Source organism: Poromitra crassiceps (assembly GCF_964638095.1).
Source record: "Poromitra crassiceps genome assembly, chromosome: 3".
Taxonomy (NCBI): Eukaryota; Metazoa; Chordata; class Actinopteri; order Beryciformes; family Melamphaidae; genus Poromitra; species Poromitra crassiceps.
This window is the reverse complement of record NC_139625.1, coordinates 17,122,440-17,147,911: the sequence shown is the minus strand read 5'-3', so window position 1 is coordinate 17,147,911 and position 25,472 is coordinate 17,122,440. Positions and strand designations below refer to the sequence as shown.

Genomic DNA, 25,472 nt, shown 5'->3' with positions numbered 1-25,472 from the left:
GTTAGCGTAGCTTCCCGAACGGAGCCGAGATGGCCCATGGAACAGTAGACAGAATATCAGCTTTTCTTCATGCAGTAACGAGCCTTGAAACCTTTTCCTTGTGGCTGAGAGTTGCTGTAATGTAGACACCATTTCTACTACGTTTCTACCAAGGAGCTGCTGGGTGCTACTGTCGCTAATGCGCCTTGCGTGAGCGAGTGCGCAGCCAGCAGCTACGGCAACGTCATACGGACAAACTTGCTGCTCTTAAAGAGACAGGCGCTGGTAAAAACAACGTAATTTTTAAAACAAAATTGTCAATAAACGATTTTCGACTTTCAATAATAAAAGTCGGATCTCGATAATGAAAATGATTATTCGGAAATTCGAAATTGCTTGCCCATCCCTACAAGAAACACTGCAAGGCATGAGAACGAGAGAGAGAGAGAGAGAGAGAGAGAGAAGAGAGAGTAAAGGAGAGGCAGAGACATGGGGATAAAATCGCTTCTGAAATTCCAGCTTGAAGGGCAGATATCGACTTTCCCACATCTCTGCAATAGGCAGCACGAGTTTCAAGAAAAATGTACTGATGATCTGACATCTCACACATGTACTTTTGAGAGAAGATACAGTAGTACATACAGAACATGCAATCCCAGGCCATCCACCCCCACCCCCCCCCCCCCCCCGACCCCACCCCACCGCCCTCCAGAGAGATGGGAGAGGTCGATCCAGCCCCCCTCCTTCATCCCGCAGTTGGATTTGAGGGGATAAGTTTCAGCGTCTTTGCTCTCGCGCTTCTCAAACCTGCGCCGCTCATTCATTTCACGTCAGCCCAGACGTCCTTGTTCATTCGTCTCACGTGCGCCGCAGATCTCCAGCACAACGCCCCGCGGAACCCTGGGAAAAGTACCCAGGGTCCCAGCCACTCTGCTGTGTCCTGTTCTCATTACATGGACTCCCCAGGAGAGGGTGTGGATGTAGTAGCGCTCCTTTCCTCTCCACTCACTGCTCTCTCTCTCTCTCTCTCTCTCTCTCCACTCACTGCTCTCTCTCTCTCTCTCTCTCTCTCTCCACTCACTGCTCTCTCTCTCTCTCCCTGGCTCTCGCCCGCTGAGCACAGTAAGCTGTCTTGATCTTGGCTGGTGAGCTGGCTCCACTCGACCGTTTAGGGACTAGTTTCTTTTCCACCGACGGCTTACGTGACGCAGGCCACTCTGCTCCGACGAGGTACATGCTGTCGACGCTTTGGTTGAACCCCCTGAACATGTCGGGGAGGGATAGTACCATGATGAGGTGCACGTTGAATCATGTCCAATGGATGTCACGAAGGACCATCTGATGTGAAGGGTGACTGCCTCTGCAGAGTCCCAAGTTGCACAAATCCGGCTTGAATTGCTGCAGCGCACTGGAGAAAGTACAGCAAGATGCACAGCGGGGAGATGGCTTTACAAAGTGTGAGACTGTGGGCCTCCCCGCAGACGAAGCTTGGAAAAAGGAGCTCAATCCCTGGATGCCTATGGGATCATGACTGTGTCATTTGATCCCATAGACACTCAACAATTGAGCCAAAATAGCCTGATATTGCTGCTTGACGTACTTCCTACACCAACCAAATGCATGAAAGAGGTCTGCCTGAAGGCATGTATTTGTTCTGACTCTGTGAACGTAGGGGAAAACAGTCAAATTCCCCCCAAACTACTGTATCTCTGAACTATCTCATTAACCAAATCACACACATCGAGGCTATTCTATGTGATCTCCTTTTAATAACTAACGTAATCATTTTTCACTTCCATTCACTGAGCCTCCCCTGAAACTGCCTGGAGCCCCTCCTGGGGAGGCCCGCCTCCCACTTTGAAAACCTCTGGTTTAGCAGATTCCCTGGACAATCGTTAAAAGATAACTTGGCCGCTTTCCAACCAGCTCTCCATCTATCCGAAATCGGGATATAGTGTGAAAAAACGTTTTTCATGCCCTCTCTTACTGTCTCTTCTCTTACCGTCTATTCGAGCTACAGATTGGGTTTACCTTTTTTTTTTTTTTTTACATTTTTAATTTGCATATAGGCCTACTACCAACATCATAATTACACAAAGACTAGATTCACCGAGGCCAATTTGAGAGCAAGGTCTCTAGCTGGGTAACCATAGGGAGGTTCAGCTGGAAATGCAGCGGTTGGCAGTGTGGGCACGCTTCAAAGGTGACCCAGCAAGGCCTCGAGGAACCTGCTATTCAGTGTCATCGGTCTCTCTCCCTTTCTCTCATAGTCTCTCGCCCCCCCCCTCCACCACCACATTTTCCATTCTCCTCCGCTCTCTGGCCTCGCATCGCTAGCTAAACCGCACGGCGCTGCTTAGGGATTCTCCAGGCGGCCCGGTGGCGCTGAGCCCGACAGGAGAGCCTCGTCTCCCTGCCTTAGTCCCTCGTCAAAGCCCAGTGAGCGCTCACGGCCCGTGGGTGTCCCAGTGCCTCCCCTCTTACTGTGAAGTGAAGCCTTTTTTAATACTCACTTAACAGCAGCATCAGCATTTCAGACTGAGAAGCAGGCTGGGCACGAAGACTGGGGGAGTTCAGCAAAGTTTCCAGTTCACTCTTTCTCATCGGAAGTTCTGGTAAACTGACGGGACCTGTCGAGTGGGAATAATGATGTCTATGTACAGTATGTCTTCTTCTGGAGTTGGCAAATGGGTTAACTCCATGTTTGTTTTTTCCCCTTCCCTTCGCCAAAGCTCAAAATGTATTCCTTTATGCCCCTCCGCACTGGTCTCCAACATCACTGATTCTCAACCTTTTTCATATCAAGGACCCCAAATTTAGCACCCACACATTAGGGCCATGGAGCCCCATCTAATGGGAATCTGTCTCTCAGACACACATTTGAGAATGTTTTTAATGTCAGAAAGGATTTTCTCCACAATTCCATGACTGGAGACTCTACATTCTATACTGTCCTGGTCGCTGCACTAGCGCCACCTCTGGTCAGTTGGAATGCCTGTTTGGGGGAAGCGCGGGGGGGGGCTGGATGTATAGCGTGCTCCTCCCATGCGCTACATCCTGCCTGTGGAACTCCACTGTATCGGAGGAAGCATGTACTAGTCTACAACTCTCCCCAGATCGGCAGATTTAAAAGATAACTTATAGTCATGGGCAGAGTTAATGGGGGGGTCAGGGAGGCCAGCCCCCCCCCCCCAGTAGTAAAAAATAAATAAATAAATGCTCACCATTGTAAATCTCCATCTCACTGTGTGGCTGATTATGATCGTACAATTTATATCCACTTTGACAAGTATCACAGGTATCTCTTTGCTAAAGCTGTGACAGGGGGGCCTCTGACAGGGCCTTGCTGCAGCCGCCCCCTCCCTCTGGAATGCCCTCCCCAGTCACATCTGACAGGCCAAAACTCATTGTCTTTCATACTCATTATGTCATCTTTCCAAAAAAGCCTTCAAACCCCACCCTTTCACTGTTGCTTTTGACCGATAATCTTTCTCTCTTTCTCTCTCTCTCATCTATTTTAATATTTTCGCTCTTTATTAAAGTTGTTTTATCCTGTATTTGTAAAGTGTCTTTGAGCACGGTCAAAAGCAACAGTGAACAGTGAAGCACTATATAATATACATTACATTACTAAACATACAATAATGAGTATTAATGTTCTGTAATTCTACTCATATTCTAATATTTCTTATATTTCCATTCTTATACTTATTAAACAATAATTAGAGAGAGACCATGATGATGCCAACCTTAAAATGAGATATATCTGCCGATATATATGCCGAGATATATCTGGCCGAAATGTCTGACTCCTGCAGAAGTGGCCCCCCCAAAGTTAAAAGTCAAACTCCCCCTATGCGTATAGTGCAACAGTTTTACGACAAACTGTGACTTTGTTCACTTCCAAAGTTATCTTTTAAATGGACAAACATCGTACTTCGTAGCACAATTCAAACGGGATCCAAACAATTATTGTCTGTGGCCGTTCACCACCACTCATATTGTTTCAGACGCTGGCGCGTGTAATGCGGGCCTGACTGGAACGGCCATGACTCTAACTCTCTGTTGTGGAGAAAACGAGGGCGGGAAATCCGGAAAAAAGAAAAAACATGATGAAAAACGAAGAAAAAAAAAAAAAAGTTGTAAGGGTGTAATTCAGCAGAAAAACCGCCCAATAAAGCCTCCATCCACCCAGCACATAAACAGATCCACAACGCCCCACAAAAGCATTAGCCAGAAACGCATCTGTCTAAAAGTTGACATGGCAAGCACCATCATCATCATCTGCTGCTGCTTGTATTCTAATCGTGGCGTAACCTTCTTTCCTCCATTCCACATGGCATTTGTTTAATGTCTTCTGAAGTACCCTTTAAGTGTTTGCTTTATGCCTAATGAGCTTTTCATTAACGCGATGCGACTGTGACTTCTCCACCACACATTATAAGCAACAAGGTTTCACATTGCTAATGATCCTGTCCCGGATAACAAGCACCCGCTATTGTGTTTAAGAACACTGCATGATGATGAGAACATCAATGCGAGAGTGGGTGTTGATCTTTCCAAATGTCACGCTGTATCCACGAGGGTCAGTCGATTCGGTCTATCTTGTTATTAGTCGCCCAACCCCCATGTGCTTCTTCTCCCTCCGCACGACGCCACTATCATTATTCAGCATTGATGGCCGATTTGATTGCATTTGATTGCCAGTTATGTCCACCAGCAAAAAGTAACACAGAACACATCATCATGCAAATACATTGACAGAAAATTGTAATATCCCAACACGGGCGTTGACAGCGACAACAGTTTAGACATTGCATTGTGTCTCCTGATACATACACGTATCTGCTATATACCCGCATTAATTAAGGGGACTAACAGCGGCAGTTTGCCAGCTTAGCGATAATGAGGTGCAATGTGGAAAGTATGAATAACAGGAGATTGGCCACATACGCGAGGGGGACGCCGCCAGATGAATAGCGAACACGGCCCAGTCAATGGCCACCTTATACTGTGTGATTGGAAACTGATCGGCGAGGCAATGTGAATACTGAGCAGAAAGACAATTAGGCCGCCACATCTGGCAACGGGGATCTGAGTCCATATACCCGTCCACCGCAATTAAGCGGCTCCATCGCCGACGTCACCCTACACTCATCCCCAGACGCTCACGCCATCGACTGTATAAAACACATGGACAGAGTCACCGTGATGTCACCCATTGGTTTGCGGACTCCCGTTTTGAAGCCTCTAGTTTGGCGTTTTTTGGCTGCTGCCGTCTTGTTTGTCGCACAGCTCACGCCGGACCAGGGGATTGGCACAGAGCCGCAGCGCTGCCTGCTACTGGTCTGTGATCTGCTACTGGTCTGTGATCTGCTACTGGTCTGTGATCTGCTACTGGTCTGTGATCTGCTACTGGTCTGTGATCTGCTACTGGTCTGTGATCTGCTACTGGTCTGTGATCGGCGAGGTCACTGGACAGGCGACCTGTCAATCATGGCCAAAACAGTCTTTTTTTTTTTAGCGTCTATTTTGTGTGTGTGAAACTTGAATGTTTATTTAGTTTTAGTTAATGTATACTGTACATCCAAAAGTATGTTGTATGTTGACTTGTGATTTGTTGACAATAAGAGAAAAGGAAAACAAAAATCAAAGATCAAAACGGGTAACAAAAAACAATCAAGCATCAGTTGGTCCATGAGCATTTTCCACTGTTTCGTAAGCCATCCATTTCTCCAACTTCTTAGCAAAGACATCTTCCCTCACTCTAATCTGATCGGTCAATTTGACTCTAAACGGGTGAGTTATATAAAGATTCACACCCCGTACAGTTGTTACGAAAAGTGAAATTAGCTATATAGACCAAAACCTCCCCCCCCAACATGTTCATTTATGCTGTAAAGTTGTGGATTTTATCATGGGGGTGAATGGGAACTGACTCGCTTTTGCAGTCACCCTCAAGTGCCCGTTCGAGGAACTGCAGTTTTTTTTTACTTCAATGCGAGCAAGAAAGCCTGTCCCCTCGGTTGTGACAGCGGATGGTGAAGAAGAAAACATTGACTGTTATGCACAATAATGACCACCTTCATTCAGGGTCTGTGGGAGTGTGTCTGTGGGAGTGTGTCTGTGGGAGTGTGTCTGTGGGAGTGTGTCTGTGGGAGTGTGTCTGTGAGTGTGTCTGTGGGAGTGTGTCTGTGGGAGTGTGTCTGTGGGAGTGTGTCTGTGGGAGAGTGTGTCTGTGGGAGAGTGTGTCTGTGGGTGTGTGTCTGTGGGAGTGTGTGTCTGTGGGAGAGTGTGTCTGTGGGAGTGTGTCTGTGGGTGTGTGTATGTGGGAGAGTGTGTCTGTGGGAGAGTGTGTCTGTGGGTGTGTGTCTGTGGGAGTGTGTCTGTGGGTGTGTGTCTGTGGGAGTGTGTCTGTGGGAGTGTGTGTCTGTGGGTGTGTGTCTGTGGGAGTGTGTCTGTGGGTGTGTGTCTGTGGGAGTGTGTCTGTGGGTGTGTGTCTGTGGGAGTGTGTCTGTGGGAGAGTGTGTCTGTGGGTGTGTGTCTGTGGGAGTGTGTCTGTGGGTGTGTGTCTGTGGGAGTGTGTGTCTGTGGGTGTGTGTCTGTGGGAGTGTGTCTGTGGGTGTGTGTCTGTGGGAGTGTGTCTGTGGGTGTGTGTCTGTGGGAGTGTGTCTGTGGGAGAGTGTGTCTGTGGGTGTGTGTCTGTGGGAGTGTGTCTGTGGGTGTGTGTCTGTGGGAGTGTGTCTGTGGGAGTGTGTGCCGGAATAGCCTCATGCTGCCCAGTTGCTCCAGTGAATATGGGAAAGCCCTTTCTTTCACCATCTGCAATTCGATTCTCCACTGATTCAATTGCGGAGCTTTTACTCAGTCCAGACCTGCGCTCCCTATCCGTCGATCACCAGCTACAGGTCCATCTTTAAGACCTTTCAATTACACCCCCCGACTGTTGCATGAAACAAAACCAGCAAAATATCCTAATTGAATTACGTCACATTTTTACCCGGAGCTAACGGTGGTACAACAGTAGCTCAAATTCCCAGATCACTACAAGAACTACGAGAAACCAACAGTAAGCGACGCAAAAGGTCTTAATAGTATCCTTACAAACTTCCAGAGAGTGCAGCATCATGTAAGACGCATAAGATAAATGATAGGATAAAAAGAAGCAGAATAAGAGCGAAAGAGTGATTGGAGAGCAATTAGCGGAGGAGAGGGGAGAGACACTGAAGACTTTTCAGTCCACAACAGAAGATAGATGGTGACTTGCCCTCAGTGTGATGAGGGGTTATTGCGTGTGCCTCAAAGGCAACACATACCGTGATAAATTGTCCAATTGACCACAGAGAGTCAGGACCTCGGTTTAACGTCCCATCCGAAGGACAGAGGCCCTGGCTGTCTCTGCCCTGGGGGATTGGGGATGGGGATTATTAATGAGACCAGAGGGAAGAGCACCTCCTACTGGTCCTCTAACACCACTTTTCCAGCACCAGGGGTCTCCCATCCAAGGACTAACCAGAGTCAGCCCTGCATTCTTAGCTCCCCCCAGCAGGCCAGTAATGTAATGCAGTATGCCACAGTGCAGGCATAAATACTGTATAGAGAGGCAAAGTGAACGTCACTTCCTGCTTCGGCACTGTACCGGAGATTTTCTTCCGCAATTTATTTCCTCATAGACATTTTGTAAAATGTGTATAAAAATAGTTTTACTTGGTCAAACCAAACGGTTCAGCTGTATTTAGAATCGGGAGGGACCATAGAACATTTCGCTTGGACCAAAACATCATCGAAAAAATATTTTCTTTAAACCTGCATTTTTTTTTTTACGTGTTGGTTATGCGATCTCTCCTGTTTCTAAATATATCTAAACTGTTTGGTTTGAACAGGATACAACTATTTTTATAAGCATTTTAGGAAATGTCTGTGGGAAAATAAATGGCGGATGAACATCTCTGGTACAGTGCTGAAGCAGGAAGTGACGTTCCACTTTGGCTCTCTATACAGTATTATGTACAATGAGTAGACAGTGCCCCAGTAACACTGTAAGCATGTACTGTATGTAGCTCACACACTCACACACAGGGGAAGAAGAAATTAACAACCCCTAATGGCATGTGCGCATACACACACCCAGCACACATACACACACCCAGCACATGTTCCACCACTCTTTTCATTTGCTACCTCATTATTATTTGCCTTTAATTGCCAGCTACTAAATTGCTCCCCGGCTCACCACAAACATTCAACAGGAAGCTATCTGTGTCATTGCTGTTCCGGTTGCAAATGCCCTTCAAAAAAAAAAAAAAAAAGCGTAGTCTCTCTCCTCTCTGAAGTGTTATTTGTGCTCGCTGCGGGGCTTAATTTATTCAAGGCTGTTAAAAGCGAGGGGGAAAAGGCTCCACCCAGCGTTGGATGTGAATGGGGGAGTGTGGGCAGATTAACTCCACATGGACGGTGCATGTACCACATGTTGTAGTGATCTGTAATCTATGTCATCTTCAGCGCACAAGGGCCGATACGCTGCTGTATTCACTCTGTGGGCAAGCTTTCAATTCTCCGTGAAGAGTGGTTTGATTTATGTCTCTCTCTCTCTCTCTGTCGCTCTTTCTCACACGCATCGGCACTGACATGCACATACTCTCTGCCCCTCTCTCACAGTCTCTCTGTGTCTCCCTATGTCTCTCGCTCTGCCACGTGCCCAGTGACACCGAGGTGTGTGCGTGCTCACTTTGCCTCCCTCTGAGGCCATTTACACCTGGCACCAACATGTGTTTTCTGTGATCAGATTGCAATCGGATAGTGCTTGACCACTTGAAAGTACAGGTAAACGTCCCCAAGACACATGCTGGAAGACGGATTGCGATCTGATCGGCCAAACCAGCTCCGGAGGTGGTCAGGGACGCATTGTGACCACATTGAACACAAGTGCAAATGCAATGTGTCCTCTCAATCCGCATATTACAGCAACTGTATGCGGATTGAGAGGACACCCGTTTCGGGTGATCAGATTGCAATCGGATCACCCAAAACGCATGTTAAAGCCAGGTGTAAATGAAATCAGGCTAATGTGGTCAAGCACTATCCGATTGCAATCTGATCACAGAAAAGGCATGTTAGTGCCAGGTGTAAACGGCCTCTCCGTCGCTCTTTCTCACACACATCGGCAATGACCTGCACGTACTCTCTGCCCCTCTCTCACAGTCTCTCTGTGTCTCCCTGTGTCTCTCGCTCTGCCACGTGCCCAGAGACACCGAGATGTGCGCGCGCTCACTTTGCCTCCCTCTGTCTCCTAGTTTGTGATGTCTCATGGTTTTATAGCTGCCGGTCTGTCTGTTTGGGCGTAGGAGTCTCTCCGTCCTCCATCACTGTGACTAAGAGATGCTCTGCAGGGGCCAAGGAGATAAGACAGAGGACAGCAGCAGTGGGAGAGGGAGACAATCGCATTAAGGCTCGTTTTACCCCCCCCTGATCGAGGCCAGAGGTTGGGATTTGAAAGTGTTCCCCTGTGTCCTAGAAACTGTGTGTGTTCTTGTATAGCTATCGTAGTGAGGACCAGTTTGAGTTTTATTATACCTGGGAAGTGCGGACATTTTGGCCAGTGCTCACTTTCTCACACACCTCAACTCAACGGGCTGTTTGAAGGTTAAGTCTTGGTTAGAATTGGGTTTTGGTTAGGGTTAGGTCAGGTAAAGGCCTAAACATGGTCGTCCGTCCGCCTCGAATTGGAGCCGTCTCGCCGTCTGGCGGCGCCAGCGAGCCCTACATGCTCGGACGCCACTATGCCCTCCCTCCTCCTGTGGAAGCTCCGTGTGAAAATGGCGGAGATTGTGTGCCAGGCAGTCTGAATGAAATTGAATGTAACGTTTCCAATTCTATGTAATACATTCTAAAAAACGACCCTCAACATTTGGGAAGGCTAAGCCACACAACTAGTTCGTTATAATCTAACGTCATGCTTTGAAAGGCGACTTTACGACGATGAGCCAAGGCAACGGCCAGTCACAACTCTCCTGCAGCTGACGTCACGCACGTATCGTCGGCGCTGAGTCACATTTTCAAGCAGCCCCCGTCAGCCAGCGGCGCCCCCTCCCCGTAGGACGGCGCTCCACCCGCCGTCCTACGGGGAGGGCGGGGCGAGGCTCTGACGGACGACCATGTTTAGGCCTTAAGGGTTATGGGGGCATCCTGGAGGCTCACCTGGTAGCACCACAAAGGCTTAGTCCTTCACGCAGCCGACCCGGGTTCGAGTCCGACCCGTGGTCCTTTGCCGCATGTCATCCCCTCTCTCTCTCTCCCCACCCTTTCCTGTCTGCTACTGTCCTATCTAATAAAGGCAAAATGCCCCAAAAATAATAATGAAAAAAGAGGTTATGGTTTATGCATTTAGTTGTGATGGTTATGGTTCGTGTTAGGGGCTATAGAGAATGCATCATGTCAATGAAAGAGCTCACTAAGATAGCTGTACAAACGTGTGCGCGCGCTTGTATCTGTTCAGGCCATCATCGCCAAAGTGAGCATGCATCTGCACAACCTTGGCCTTCGTCTGTGCAGCCGGGGTGCAGCATCAGCTGTTCTGTCTGCGCGGCAGATGCACTCGCAGTAAAGCCAGTACAAATTAGCACGGCGCTGTGAGGAAAGGGAGGGGCTTATGCATGAAAAAGCTCCTCGGGATATAAGCCACGCCAAGTCAAGTGGAGCTGTCAGTGCTGTACAGCAGCACACGCTGTTCTGATCCGTGGGTGAGGCCCCTTGACATCAAAGGTGGAACCGTGTTTCATTTGACTGTGGCCTGCACCTGTCAAAAATGGTGTGTTTGTTTTTTGTTTGTTTCGTTGTTGTTGTTGTTGTTCTTGTTGTTGTGTTTTATCTGTGCGGCCTCATGCACACCGGCCCTCCCGCTCGGTAGCTCCACAGAGACCCCTAGTGGAATTGGAAAGTACACCACTGCACTCTCTCTCTCTCTCTCTCTGTGTGTGTGTGTGTATGTGTGTGTGTGTGTGTGTGTGTGTGTGTGTGTGTGTGTGTGTGTGTTGATTGTCGACTGACTCACACACACACACACACAAGCCTTATCTCTCGCATGTAGCCAATATTTCTGTCCAGCTGCGGGACAAAATGCAGAAACCACCCGCCAACTCAGGAACTTTTTTAGTCCCCCAAAACAGAATCCCCCCCCACCCCGCGCCATGATTTGGCTACCTCCTGACCGCGCTAGAGCCTGCACCAGAGGGCCAAATTAGAGCAGGCTTCGGTAAAATAAAATCCCTATTATCTTTGAACTAGCAAGTACCCAATTATACGCCGCACTTATCTCCCATCTCACAGACTTGTGAGTCGTCGCCACGGGGCCGATGAGCGGGGAGTGCTAATGAAGAGATGTTGAATCACCTCCTTGCCTTCCCCAAATGCAAAACCAGTGGTGCCTTCTTCGTTTTTTTTTTGGTTTTGTTTTACAGGTCGGACGTATTCCCGGGCTTTGATGGCACGCGTGTGTGTGTGTGTGTGTATGTGTGTGTGTTTTGTCTTGGGTTTTCTTCTCCCTCGGCGCTGCCCGGCGCTGCCCGGCGCGGCGCGGCGCGGGGTGGGCCACACACCCTTGGGCTTGTTCTAGGCTGCGGCGGCGTGTGTGTGTGATAAGTGTGAAAGGAGAATGAGAGGTCTATAATCCGAGGCCTCCTGACAGAGAGGGGAGGGGAGGGGAGGGGAGGGGAGGGGAGGGGAGGGGAGGGGAGAGAGGCACAAAGCAAAGGCACCAAATGTGACCAAACCCACAGAGAAAGCCAGCTGTAAAAGGGTTTATCTGTCTCCAGTCACACAGGATATGTGCTGAGCAGAGAGGAAAACCCCCTGTGGAAGAAGGAGGAACACATCTGTCTGCTGAGATGTCTTTTCTTACCCCTCCAGTGCACTGACGTTGTTGGTCTCCTGACCAGGAAGCTTATCACACTGCCTCCTCTCTCTCTCTCTCTCTCTCTCTCTCTCTGTGTCTCTCTCTCTCTATCTCTCTCTCTCTCTCTCTATGTGTGTGTCTCTCTCTCTCTCTCTCTCTCTCTCTGTCTCTCTCTCTCTCCCCTCTCTCTCTCTCTCACTCTCTCTGTGTGTTCTCTCTCTCTCTCGCTCTCTCTCTCTCTCTCTCTCTGTGTCTCTCTCTCTCTCTCTCTCTCTGTCTCTCTCTCTCTCTCTCTCTCTCTCTCTCTCTCTCTCTCTCTCTCTCTGTGTCTCTCTCTAGTTTCAAAATGCCTACGAAATGTATAAGGGCATGAACCTCGCCCAACATGATGGGCTTATCATTTGACTTGAATAGCATGTGAGAGGAAAATAGAATTCTCCGTATACCAGTGAGCTGCTGCACTATACAGTAGCGTTGACCTCTGCTGGCAATGTGTAATCACCCTTTATTTTCTCATCACATACTGACTGGAAGCCCGTGTGCTGCAAATAGCATCTGTGTAGGTTGTGCAAAAAGAAGGTTATGGTTTTGCATCATTTAATCACAGTCTAGTTAATAGTTAGCCGCAAGGGCATACAGCGCCCCCCCCAGTCTTCACAAGGAAGAATACAAGTACAATTGAGTCACCATAGCTTCGGTTACACGGGGCATTCTTTTCTATTCTGAATGAAATCATTCCCGAAGGAAGATTGCCACGCGAGGGTTTTTACATGAGCGCTAGCTAACTGTATAACGATCGCATTGAGATGTGCGTTTACATGCATCTATGTAATCAGAATAAACGTTTCTGACATAATCCGGCACTCTAACATGGGCGTATGTTTTTAAAATGCTGTGTTGGTTATTATTTCTTTACTGCTGTTCTTTCTGATGAAGCAACAGTTTGATCAAAACATAAGACACCCATTATGTGTGTGTTTTTGCCGCTGCAATGATGGGATCCATTTGTAACTCTCACCGCTGTGAAGCCGAGCTGGCCCGCAGAGGTGGACTTGATATGAAAACGGGGCTGCATCACGTCCGAGTGCCTCGGGGTTAATAGCACATCTACACAAATCCTCCCGGGGAAATATGCTAATGTTGTATTGACGTTACTTAGCCTATGGTAACTGCGCGAGCATGTGCAGAAAGATAAAGAACACGAGGAAAGTTTATCCATCGACCGGATTATAAAAGGGTCACACCACTCCTCTCAAATGGAATGAAATGTCATTCAGATCGGCCAGTTTATTCTGATTGAGGCTTTTATATCAGGCCATTTCTATTCTGATCAGGCTTCTATTCTGATTACAAGTGGAATGAAAGGCTCCATGTAAACACTGCTAATTATGCGCGATTTGCTTAGTAGTAGTAGTGTAAGTTATAGTGAGAAATTGTGGGAATTTATTGGAAGTGCAAATATATATTTTTTAATTGGTTTTAACATTTCAGATGCCCTTCCCCCGCATACCTCCGATTGAATTGTAAAAGAAAGGCTCGACAGCGGAGGGACCTCCCGAAGAGTGCGAGAGCTTTTGATGAAGTTGCGGTAGCAGTGAGCAGTCGCTGTTAAAGAGCGATTCAAGAGAGCGTTGCGAAGTTGAAGAGGCCACGTGGGAATTCTAAAGGGTCTGGGATGGTTTAAAATGGCACCTCTGGAGAGCGAGAAACCGGCGAGGAGGAAGGAGGAGAATGCAATTGACGGCGTGCAGCAGGCTGTTGCGGTGGAGCTGTTGAAGGATAAACATTTACCTCGAAAAGCTCGGAGCATTTGAAAGCCGACGAGTTCAATAATGAACTTGTCTAATGAACGCCGCTGAGATGGTTCTGAAATAATCCGGGGAGAAAATAGTCTTTGTTTTTGCTCGTTTATATGAATTGTGGGACCGTTTGCAGCGCCAAAAGCACAAGGTTACCACTCCAACAGTAATACCCGGGTGAATCCGACGTGGAATAACTAGTGATTGGCAGCAACAGTTTGGCTTTCATGGGACCATTCTGTCTGGGCTTTGTAGACAACACGCGATGCCTCCAAGGTCGGAAGTCCTGCCGAGGAACATGCAAAATAGATGAGTTGAGCAGAGGAGTGATGGTAGCGGAGTCTGATGTCTCTCTGTAGGCGTTGGTGTTGTTGACTCATACTGGAGGAGCCATATGACACGCCGGAGCCCAAAGTAAACAGGATTTGAAGGAGTTTTCAGTGATACAGCTTCCATCCGTTTCCCTGCTTCTCATCCATTCTATCTTGTTGGTCACATGTGAAGGAGGTTCCTTGTCTCGCGCCAGAACATATATTATATCTTATATCATATACTGTAGCCTATTTGACACAGTCTGGTGAAAGGAGTAACAAGTAGGCAACCACGAAATCGCACAAATCAAGATAAACGTGTTGAAGAAGGCACTCAATATAACACAATTTTTAGAATAGCATTTAGCAGCCCGTGCGTCATATTTGAGAATGTGGATATTTCCAGATCCATAAAAAAATAGCAACGTCAATCGTCCCACCAGACTTGCAGGTTCGTCACCCTCTGTTACCTCATATCCTGTTTCCTGTCTCCCACAGGAAACCCTGTCAACCTGACGTGCAGAGCGTTCTTCGGGTACAGCGGCGACGTCAGTCCACTCATCTACTGGATGAAGGGGGAGAAGTTCATTGAAGATCTGGACGAGGAGCGCTTTCAGGAGAGTGACATCAAGTAAGACCTTTTATTTCAAAGTTTGACCTCGATTGTGATCAATGAGCAATTATTTTTGTAGGACAGGCTTTTGCACTTTTGTACCGAGCTAAAAAAAAGAAAAGAAAAAGAAAAACAGTTGCAACACGTGTTTTATCGATACTGCATTTATTTTGAAGATTATGCCCAAACACATATTCGTTGGCATGGCTTTTATTTTGAAACGGGCCCACCGGCCCGTTTCTCGCTGTGTCGCGTGGCTTGACAGTGGAGCGAGAGGAAAGCCGAGAAGGAGTTTGTTGTCACGTTGTACGGATTGCGTTTACACCTAGCTAAGATCCGAACACAATGCGAGAGCTTCCCCTGAATGCCGACGTTAGTTGGACGGAGGGGGGGGGGGGGGGGGGGGGGGGGATCCCGCGTGTGACTGAACATGACGTAGTATTTTTTTTAAGGGGGCAGTTCAAAGTATTACCCGAATTAACATTAATAATTAAGTAAATGAATGAATGGACACGAGCAAGATTAAGTCAGTTAGAGGTTCTAGAGTAAATGTCAGTTTCGATACGTTTTCAGTGAATTGCCCAGCCCTACTGTACCTAATCATTAATGCCATGACAAAGACCATAAAGCTACAGCCTATTTGAGAAACTCAAACGGCATCAACAGACGATCCGAGGAGAAAGACATCACAGTTACTGGATACACTGTTTGATTGACAGGTGCTCTCTGGGTAGTGTAGTCCAGAAACACCACAGCAACGCGCACTTACAGTACTGTAGATGCAAAATAAACCAATAAAACAAGGATTTAGAGGATTACCACTTAAAGTCGTTAAATCTATTGAATGTTATTTCTTAATCCAGATGAAATTAAAGTCAAGCTCGAGCCACATCATAACGCATTCAGGAGGCAGTGTACTGTTCGCCTATTCAGAAATAGGAATGGACCCGTGGGCTGAACCAGTAAACGACCATTTAAACCCAGCTACCGCAAAATATGTGACCACACATCAACCGTGCCACTGCCAAGCTATTTCTTAAATAATATCCATGAATGTTTCAAACGGCTGTTGAATAATGCAGATGGCTATGCATTCTTTATATTCACATGCCGTGTGTCTATGTGCACAGTGCAGGCCGTAGTCCAACAGTGATCAGTATGCTTTGTGTTGCTGTTGTCACTTTGCATTGAAAGATACCCGGGGAGAGTGTAAGAGAGCACTGGAGGAGATGGAAACTCTGTGTGTCCATTTGCTGCATCGCTCACATTGTACATTTCAGGGTTCCTATAGTACGCAGGTCTGGAATGTCTTACAATTTAATTTGGTCATTTCCAGGTCTTGAATAGTTTGGGAATTTGGGAGAGGGGGAACATGTCTGGAGTCCACATTTTGTTGTTGTTGATGTGAACAATAATGTTCAGATAGATAAGAGGGATGCTCTGATTACCCAGCCGCTGTCAGCATGCATTACCGTATATCAAATAGCCACCAAAATCAAATCCAGTCAAGAACATAAGGTCTGCCTGGAAAAATATGTTGTTGTTTTTTTAATGGAAAGCATAGAAGCATAGATTCTATGAATCATCTCACATATTCTGATATTTGTCACTGTGAAGAACAATTTTCATCTATACAGTGATATGACCTAGTTAGCAGGGGCAAGATGTCTATCTGCGTAAGCCATATTGAACACCAGACAAAATCTTCCAAAAGTAAGTAATCTTTTTAATTGGAAATGTGTAAGAACCCTGACATTTAACCACACAGATTCTCTTTAATTTCATCTAGATTTGAAAATCAAACATAATAGTCATTTACATCCACACTACTGTAATAAACCGTCTATTATCGGATGTCTAGAGTTACCTGATTATCAAGTGGTCATGTAAAGCAGTGGTCCCCACTCCCCAACCACCGGGCCGCTGACCGGTACCGGGCCGCAACGCATTTGGTACCGGGCTGCGAGCCCGGTCCACTTTTTTTTTTTTTTTTTTTTTATAAACATAGGCAATAATATTATAGGCTGTGTGTGGTAGTTGAAACATAGTTTCAAGTTGATGTTGATTCATGTTTGTAGTTTAAACAAAAACATAAATACTGTAGGCTACATACAGTACAACACAAAAGGCTGTTATTTACCCTTTGTCGCTACCTATAAGAGTAAACTAAAACCATTAAAATTGACAACCGGTCCGCAACTTTTTTTTCCATGTATCTACCGGTCCTTCGCACAAAAAAGGTTGGGAACCCCTGATGTAAACGACCTCCTTTACCGGATAAAGGCCGTTATCAGTTTATGAGAAAACCGATAAACACACCTAGGTTTCTGCTGAATCATCAGGTTTATTCATTGCAGTCACATGTCCACTCACAGACTTTGAGGTGAGTTCCCGCCATTTACTAAGTGCATGTAAACGCGGAAATCAGATTATTGCCAGTTACCGGATTATTCTCGGTTATCTGTTTATTGTGTGCATGTAAACGCACTCAGTGTAGAAGTCACCCTTAATGCATTTATCCTGCATCTTATCCTTCCTTAAGACTGCTGAACTATTGTACTATAGCACAAAACTCTACCGTTACTCAACCAACTAGTTCAAAACAATCCAAAGTGCCGCACTATTTTAGTGGGCATACAGTCAAAAGTGGGACTCTCATAATGGCTACAACTGTCAACTTTGTGACAAAGTATCGACTGATCACAACAGACCATGTTCTACTTTGATGTACAGTCTATCGACCCGGAGAGTGTTCAAAGTTACAGAATTGATCCACACATATCTAAAAGATATTTGCCACAGACAGAAGCTACTGTTCTAGTGCAGGTCTGCCTTACCTCCAGGAAGTCACAAGCTCACATCGATTCCGAAAATCAATTAAAAACCAGACACACCGCTGTCTTGACTGACATTAACATAACACACGTATTGTATTTTTCCTAGCATGACACAATCATTGCAGGTGCAGTCATAACAAGGTAGTTCCATTCTGCCAGAACACAACTGTGAAGAGATCATTGTGTGTGCTTGCCTCCCACTCTGCCACTGCCACCAGAAGACAGTGCAGTAACGGAAACAGTGAAATACTGCCCATTAAATTGGATAATTACTCGCTTCATAATAAAGTCATGCAATACACAACATGATTTATTACATTCGTCAAGGCAGTATGTCTCTACAACCTGTTTTTTTATGTATTATTTGAAAACGTATGTAGTAGCTAGCTAGCTTCTGTCTGTGGCAAATACATTGTTGGGCTTAGAGTTTTATTTTCTCTCTAGTGTGTATTTACCTGCGTGAATATGCATGTGTGTGTGTGTGTGTGTGTGTGTGTGTGTGTGTGTGTGTGTGTGTGTGTGTGTGTGTGTGCGTGCGTGCACGCTATTCAATGTCCATGTGTTCTCTCATCCAATTGGATGACCTCTAGCAGCCCCCGCCTCCTTTGGGCTTTACTCGTTATTGGAAAACATCTGCTTATTCCAGAATCACACACAGTGCATCAAGCTTTTGGCCATGGAGCAATACCATTGGCTGACAGCTTGAGGCCGGACCATGCCATCTTATTGGCCTCTAGGGGGAGGCGAGCTGCAACTACTTGTGGGATTTTTCACTTGCGGTTTACATTGCAATGTTTGGTTTGCTGTAAAAAATATATATATTCAAATGTATCACTCTTAAATACATGTGCGTTAGCACAAATATGACATCTTGACAGCATCCATGTCATATCAGTAGAAGCGGAAGAATGGAATGTCATTTCGTACTTGGAAGCCTTCGTGTGTTGAACTCATCCCAAATCATTTCTATTGTTTTCTATTGATGAATTTAAAATCAACCGCAGACGAACTGCAGTAGATCCCGCTTGCCTTTCATATGTTGAGTTGACTGTATTAGTAAAAAGAAAAAGAAAAAAAACACTTGCGTCATATATTACAGCTGGGAGGCTGACATGAGAAGACACCCGACGAGCCCTGTGATTGGCTGAGCACAGAGGAAGTGGTCTCAGCTGCGTGATTGGTTGCCCTCACAAGTTATCTTCACTTTATTGAGTGTCCATTGGGGCCGGAGAAAGGCCACAATGTCTCTGTTTGAAGGACCGACTGAGAGCAAAACAATGGACTGGCAATCTACTTTACTCGCATTCGTTTTTTTTTCCAGATGATGAGCTCATCCTCAGACAGTGAAGGTCAGTCAGAGCGCCAGCACTCGTCCTCAGAGGACCTCCCGCTTAGAAGAAGAATCAATCCTCATCATCTACGGATGACTATCTCAATCTGCCGAGACGCAGCAGAAGTGCGCGTGTGACGACACAGAGACACACTCCTGTCACTATCATCGTTCTGTCATGAACTTTGCACCCCATTGCTTGTATAATGATCTGTTTGATTAGCCTGCCAACGCGATGTGAAAACAGCAACCTCAATTATACCTGGCTTTCACAAATAAGCAACTTTGAAATTCCCTTTTTTTTGTTGATATGTTTATGTTTGACCTTTATTTAACCAGACAGGTTAATTAAGAATACATTCTCAGTTACAGTGCGGGCAGAGGATGGGAAAACATTGCAACTGAATAATATACGAGGAATAAATACGATAGACATGCAGCAGGGAAGGGCTTTATAGCAGAATTAGCGGAATTTAATACTGTGTATTGATCCATTAGTGTGGTCACTGTCTCCCACATGTTGGTACAAATATGCAAGTGGCTAATAAATTATGGAGCTGTCTATTGACTGGCTAGTTACAGATTCACTCAAAGTGGTATCATTACAACTTACCAGTTACTTAGTAACTATTAGCCTGTGTAACTAACTAATAGTAACAATGGATTCAGTGTGGACGTCCGATGCGACGTGATAGTCGGACCCTCGCTTGCTGTTAGGACTCTGTGTGACGTCGGCCACGCCGCCACCCCCTCGCACTCGCTCACCCACTCCGCTAGCACTTGACTGTTTTGGTTCCTGGCTGCTCCAGAGGCTTAAAATGATGTCACTCTTTGTGATGTCATTGAAAGCAACAGTACATTATTTATAGACACAAACAAGTTAGTGTGACGGGGTGGTAAGTCAAAATTGCGGACACACACAAATCACAAGGACACATATATCACAAATCACAAGGACACATATACTCCTGAAAATAATCAAAGTTTGGTAAAAATATAACATTTATTTGGTGATATTTTAGATGTAAATGTCATGTTGCTCAATACGGACAGGGTGAAAATGGCCATGTAATGAAAAATTATTAAAAATTGTATATCACTCTTTAAGAATAGTATTTTCTCATATCTCTCGTTAACAAGACCACTTAAATTAATAGCTTTCAGCTTTGGAAACACACTTTGGCAAATTTTGTGTGACTTCTACACCTCATCAAACTTTGCGGACGCAAAAGGTACTCGTTTGGCAGAATGACCCTTATGTTAGCACAATTAGCCTGCACACTGCAGGTAAAACAGACTGGTGCGCTGCCTCAAATTGTCACGACTGCTCTTCAACACAACTGCAAACAAAACTTTCTGTCCTCAACTACAGGAAGTAGCTTGCCAACCAGTATATCTTTGTTCCCATCTGAGCTGCACCACCCACTGTAACTACTTGCACCCCTACCGACCAGAGTGAGGAGTCAGCAGTCAGACGTGCAGATGTTGTGGCTTTCTGCAGTAAGCACTGCCACGTTGACGTCGCGGGGTGCCGCAGCATTTCACATGGTAATTAGGGTGAACTTCCCCCTCACTTTTTTCACCCGCAGTGTGCAAAAGAGCCGCCAGGTGGCACATGTGAGCAGTCTCTGCCACCAGAAGTCACTCGAACAGACCGTTTCTGCTCTCTGTGTGCCTCCTGACTTTGCCCCCATTCACACTATACGCCCAAGCAATGCTCAACCTACGCTCAACTTACGCTAAACCCACACATTTCATTTAGGCGTCCTTGTTAACACGTTAATTGCCAACGACGAGTGTAGTCGTCAAACACAATCCAGCTGTTCACTGCCAGCGACGACTTGACTCGTCAAAAAAATGATTTTTTTTTTTTTGACCGTGGGATGTGCATCTAACCCTTTTACATCTCTTATATAATTATTGGAGCCACCGAACGTTTACAACCCATTCCACCGACCCACTAAGTGGCAACAGTGGTCTCCTGACTAGAGGAAGGCAAGCATTTTTTTAACTTGTCACGCCATTCTCACCCCAGCCATTCTCATGAAAATGGATGGGGGAAAACGCTCTCGTTTTCGCGCTGATTGCTGGCGATGCGGGATTGCAAATTTACATAATACATTACAGGTGGAACACACTTTGAAACACGCAGCATAAATATGACCAGAATCGCAAAAGCTTCTCTCAACCAAAACTCCAAGAAGCGAGCGAGTCCATGCCGACTTCCTCAAACAGCGGCCGTGCAGACAGGCACAGGACAGCAGCTTCTTGGCTGCAGCGGCCGTCACAGTCTCAGTGCTTTGAACGCCCACGGAGGGAGGAGTTGAAGCAACTCTCCCTCTCGCTCTCTCCCTCTCTCTCTCTCTCTCTCTCTCGCTCTCTCTCTCTCCCTCCCTCCCTCTCTCTCTCTCTCTCTCTCTCTCCCTCTCCCCCTCTCACTAGGATTAAACCTAGTGCGTCTCCCTCCCGAGAGGGAGGGAGAGAGAGAGAGAGGGAGGGAGAGCGAGAGGGAGGGAGAGAGAGAGAGAGAGAGAGAGAGAGGGAGGGAGAGCGAGGGGAAGGGAGAGAGAGAGAGAGAGAGAGAGCGAGAGGGGGAGGGAGAGAGAGAGAGAGAGAGAGACAAAAATGAATGGTTAAAGTGACAGTTCTATCGAATTTCACAAAAAGCCGTTTATCTCTGAATATTTTTTCTGACGCTAAAACCATGCTGTATTCAACTGCTAATGCTTACATAACTACTAACTCTACAAACTAACTCTTTTAGACAGAGAAAGTACACATTCTATTAGTACTTTTGAGATATTGTATGTTCACAAACTCCAAGCAGAAAAGAATCCTCGGCTCTTGTAAAATGAGCCACAATCCTCAAAAAACGGCTTGGCAGAAGCTACCTACAGCAAGAAAAAAACGGCTGGCAGTCAATGTGTTAACAGACGAGGCCGTTCACACCAGCCTCGCGCGTGTGAAGCCACGCTCACGCCTTGCTCAAGCGATCGTTCAGGATTCAGTCCTATTTTCCAAGCCTGACGTGTGAAGCTTGAAGCTGCCAGGCATGAAGTCAATGAGAGTTGTGGGCGGGTTTGAGGCGCGCCGAGGAGGCACTGATTGGAAAAGAGAAGGCTTCTTGTGTGAACGGTGAGGCGTCAGTTCAGCTTGTGCCTGCCTCAAGCTTCAGCTCTGCTACGTTCTGCGTCCTGTGTGAACAAGGGCTTCGACAGCTTTCTGTACCAGCAGGGATTCATAATAGATTCGCAAAAACTTTGCCTATGCAAATGGTGCCACTGCCGTTGCAGCTTCCATAGAGACACTGCATGAAATAGGCCACGCCCATCACGGGGGAAAAGCTCCGTTCATTTCCACACATCAGCGTCATTTTCCTTGAATTAAACATAGCTAAAAGCTGTTGTGTGGTGGGCTGCGCAGACAACAAATGTAAAAAATCGCCAGTTAAAGTTTTTTTGTACTCCTGAGCAAAACAAGGAAGCCATTGAGAATTGGCCAGAAGAAAAATGTGGATCTAGCTGTCAAGGAAGTAAGTTGGAGTGTTCATCTTCTGTATATACAATCTTTTTGTGCAGCACGCAACCATGCACGTGACATAGGAGAACGGCAGGATTGGAGGGGGGGTTTCTGTTTTCCCCCGTTTTGGGCGTGGTTTCTGAATGATGACGCGTTACGCAGTATCTCTATAACAAAGGACGGAGTAAACATTTCCAACTTTGAAGCACCTCAAAGACAGACATTGTGACTTGTAACATTAAAAGTATTCAAGGTGAAAAGTAAGTAAGTTTTATTTGACAATTTAAAACACACATAATACTGCTTCACAGAAGACAGACATTATGAGACATAAAAAACTGCAGAGGATTAAAACACAACAAAGCCACAGGCTTATTTCCATTGCGGTCCTCTGGGGGAAAAGGAAGGGGGATGGCTGACAGGATTGTCAGGTGCAAATACAATACTTACGACTCACAATACATAAATACATACCTACATATAGAAATTAACATAAAGTACAAAGTTATAAAACACAATATACAAGTGAGTTTCAGTTCATGTTAAGGTTAACGTAAATTGACAATGTGTTAACATGTTATCCATATGATAATGCTCCCGTAACTATGAGCCCGCAGTCTTGTGCGACCACCGGTACATTAACATTAAAGTAGCCTACATTAATTATGACGTTACAAGCCAATATAACAAATGCAGACTTCTGCCCAGCATAGCAGCATACCAAACTTAAATTTTTGTTTGAGAAGGCTGGCATTGCTGTACATTGGTATGAAACCGTCAATAAAATAAGTTTTCAAAAATCGTGAATCACTGCAACCACCAGTGGGCGTTGAGCATGCAGGCATAAATGCGCACCGAAAATATGGGCTGATTGGTCCAGTAGTATGCGAGATCAACTGCGGACAGAGAGACAAACATAATACACTCACACACTACACGACCAAACGCATAATCCCCTCCAGACGCTCGCCTGGAGGGGATCATTATCTCGCCCTATTATTGGATTTTGAAAATTCTTTCAAGGAAAACAAGATTTTAAGAGTGAAATCTTAGCGACATTTGTCACAGGGCTGACATGAACTTTCACACACACACACACACACACACACACACACACACACACACACACGCACACACACACACACACACACACACACACACTCGCAGACATGTTCCTCGCCGCTGTACTCTGTGAAGGACTAACGCATATGAGTAGAAAATCCCTGTTGTGGACAAATGTGCCCTAATGAAAAGGTTAACTGGAAGCAGTGTGACAAGGCTGGGAGGAGAGTTAGTGGCCCAGTCAGTGACCTGGCATTTCCACACGTCTCCGTTAGCCTGGCTAGCACGCTTCACCCAGCACTCACGCTGAAGGACACCGGGCCAATTAGAGCCTGGGAGATTTAGTGGGGAGGTGGTGGAGGAGGTGCAGCAGCGGGGTGGCGGCGGGCGGGTAGAGGTGGTAAAATCCAGATGACAAGGAGAGAGCAGCCGCACAAGTTTGCAAAAGCAGGAGGTGCACTGACGAGTGGGTCGCGTGTGGTTAGGAACCCTGCTTTCATAGGGTAGTCGACTGAGGCAACAGATCAAAACTCTTCACCCTGCCCTTCTTTCAAAGTGTGTGTGTGTGTGTGTGTGTGTGTTTGTGTGTGTGTGTGTGTGTGTGTGCGTGCGTGCGTGTGTGTGCGTGTGCATGTGTGTGACACACGCTCAAGTTTCTTTTCACGTACGTATTTGTTTTTGTTGCGTGCCGTAGCGTGATACGGTCTCTCCTTCTCTATGTGTGTGTTTCTATATATTTTTTTATTTTATTTTTTTCTTCTGTTGAATCCGCTCCACTTCAAACCCACTCCCTGACATCGTTCCATGAGCCTTTTGCTTTGAAATGGAAATTAATCACACAGGACTATTCCCAGAGGGGTTGCCTGTAATACATGAAATGGAGTTTTTGGCACAACGCATGCACCATTGAGATTCCACACAGGCCTTTTGCGGCTGCAGAGACTCGGATGTGTGTTCGATGCGGACACACATGCCGCGCTACTGAGACTGAACACCAAAACAAACTCCAGCCCCATAAATCGGGCATGCAATCCCCTTCTGAACAGGCTGAGGTATTACTTCTCCACTTCTTTTATACTAATTAACATCCTTATAGATACCCATGGGCAATCTGGATACAGCGATGCTCTCAATGTCTGTTGGCATTACAGACAGACAGAATATACTTATCTGTTCATTCCTGACATTTTACAGACTGTTGGATATCATTATGACTGGCTAACATAGCCACAAAATGCATCTAGATTCTTTACATTGGTACTGAAATTCAATGCATGTCTTCTTCTACTTCTGTGGTGTTTGTCCTTTGTCTTACTCCACTGTATTGCTATCACTCCACACCTAGACAGTGTACTCAGACAGTGGGAGGACGGCACGGTGGCTCAGTGGTTAGTACTGTTGCCTCACCGCAAGAAGGTCCCGGGTTCGAACCCCCTGTCCGTCCCAGGTCATTTCTGTGTGGAGTTTGCATGTTCTCCCCGTGTTTGTGTGGGTTTCCTCCGGGTGCTCCCGTTTCCTCCCACCATCAAAGACATGTATGTTAGGGTTAAGACTCCTGTCAGTGCCCCTGACCAAGGCACTGCCAAAAGAACTGGAGTTGGTCCCCCGGGCGCTGCACTGCGGCTGCTCACTGCTCCTAGTTCTAGGAAGGTTCCTACTAGAGGATGGGTCAAATGCAGAGGATGAATCTCCCCATGGGGATAAAGGATAACTTAACTTAACCCCGTCCGGTTAAGCAGTGAGTAGTTAAGTCTTAACTACTCACCGCTTAACCGGACGGGCTCCCGGTGGCAACAGGGCAGGCAGAGCAGACCAGATGTCATCCATGGATGTCATCTCTATCACCAGCTACTTCCTCCAGCTCCCAATACGCTTGCAGGCCACCTGGGAGATGTAGTCCCTCCAGTGCAGACATGCGCAAAATACGGCCCCATGGGCCATCTCAATCCGGCCCGCAACGCCCTCAAATGAATCAAATGCAATGTATTTCAGCAGTGATCTATGCAGTGGTGCATACAGTATATCAGATAATTAGCAAGATGTAGGCTCATTTAAAAGTTGATACTGCTTTTAAGTCGATTGTTTTATCTAAGTAAATCTTTTCATTGTAACATCAGAGTAGGCTACACCAA

The 25,472-nt window shown here is 46.3% G+C and overlaps 1 protein-coding gene across 1 annotated transcript in view; it reads left to right on the top strand.

The window, feature by feature from the left end:
* LOC310772941 (interleukin-1 receptor accessory protein-like 1) overlaps window positions 1-25,472 on the top strand; it is a gene marked incomplete at both ends in the record, with an annotated part of 502,589 nt that overhangs the window by 384,261 nt on the left and 92,856 nt on the right. The window contains one exon of the mRNA XM_083632894.1: window positions 14,478-14,610. Coding sequence (XP_083489020.1) covers window positions 14,478-14,610 — 133 coding nt within the window. The remainder of the gene's footprint in view (window positions 1-14,477; window positions 14,611-25,472) is intronic.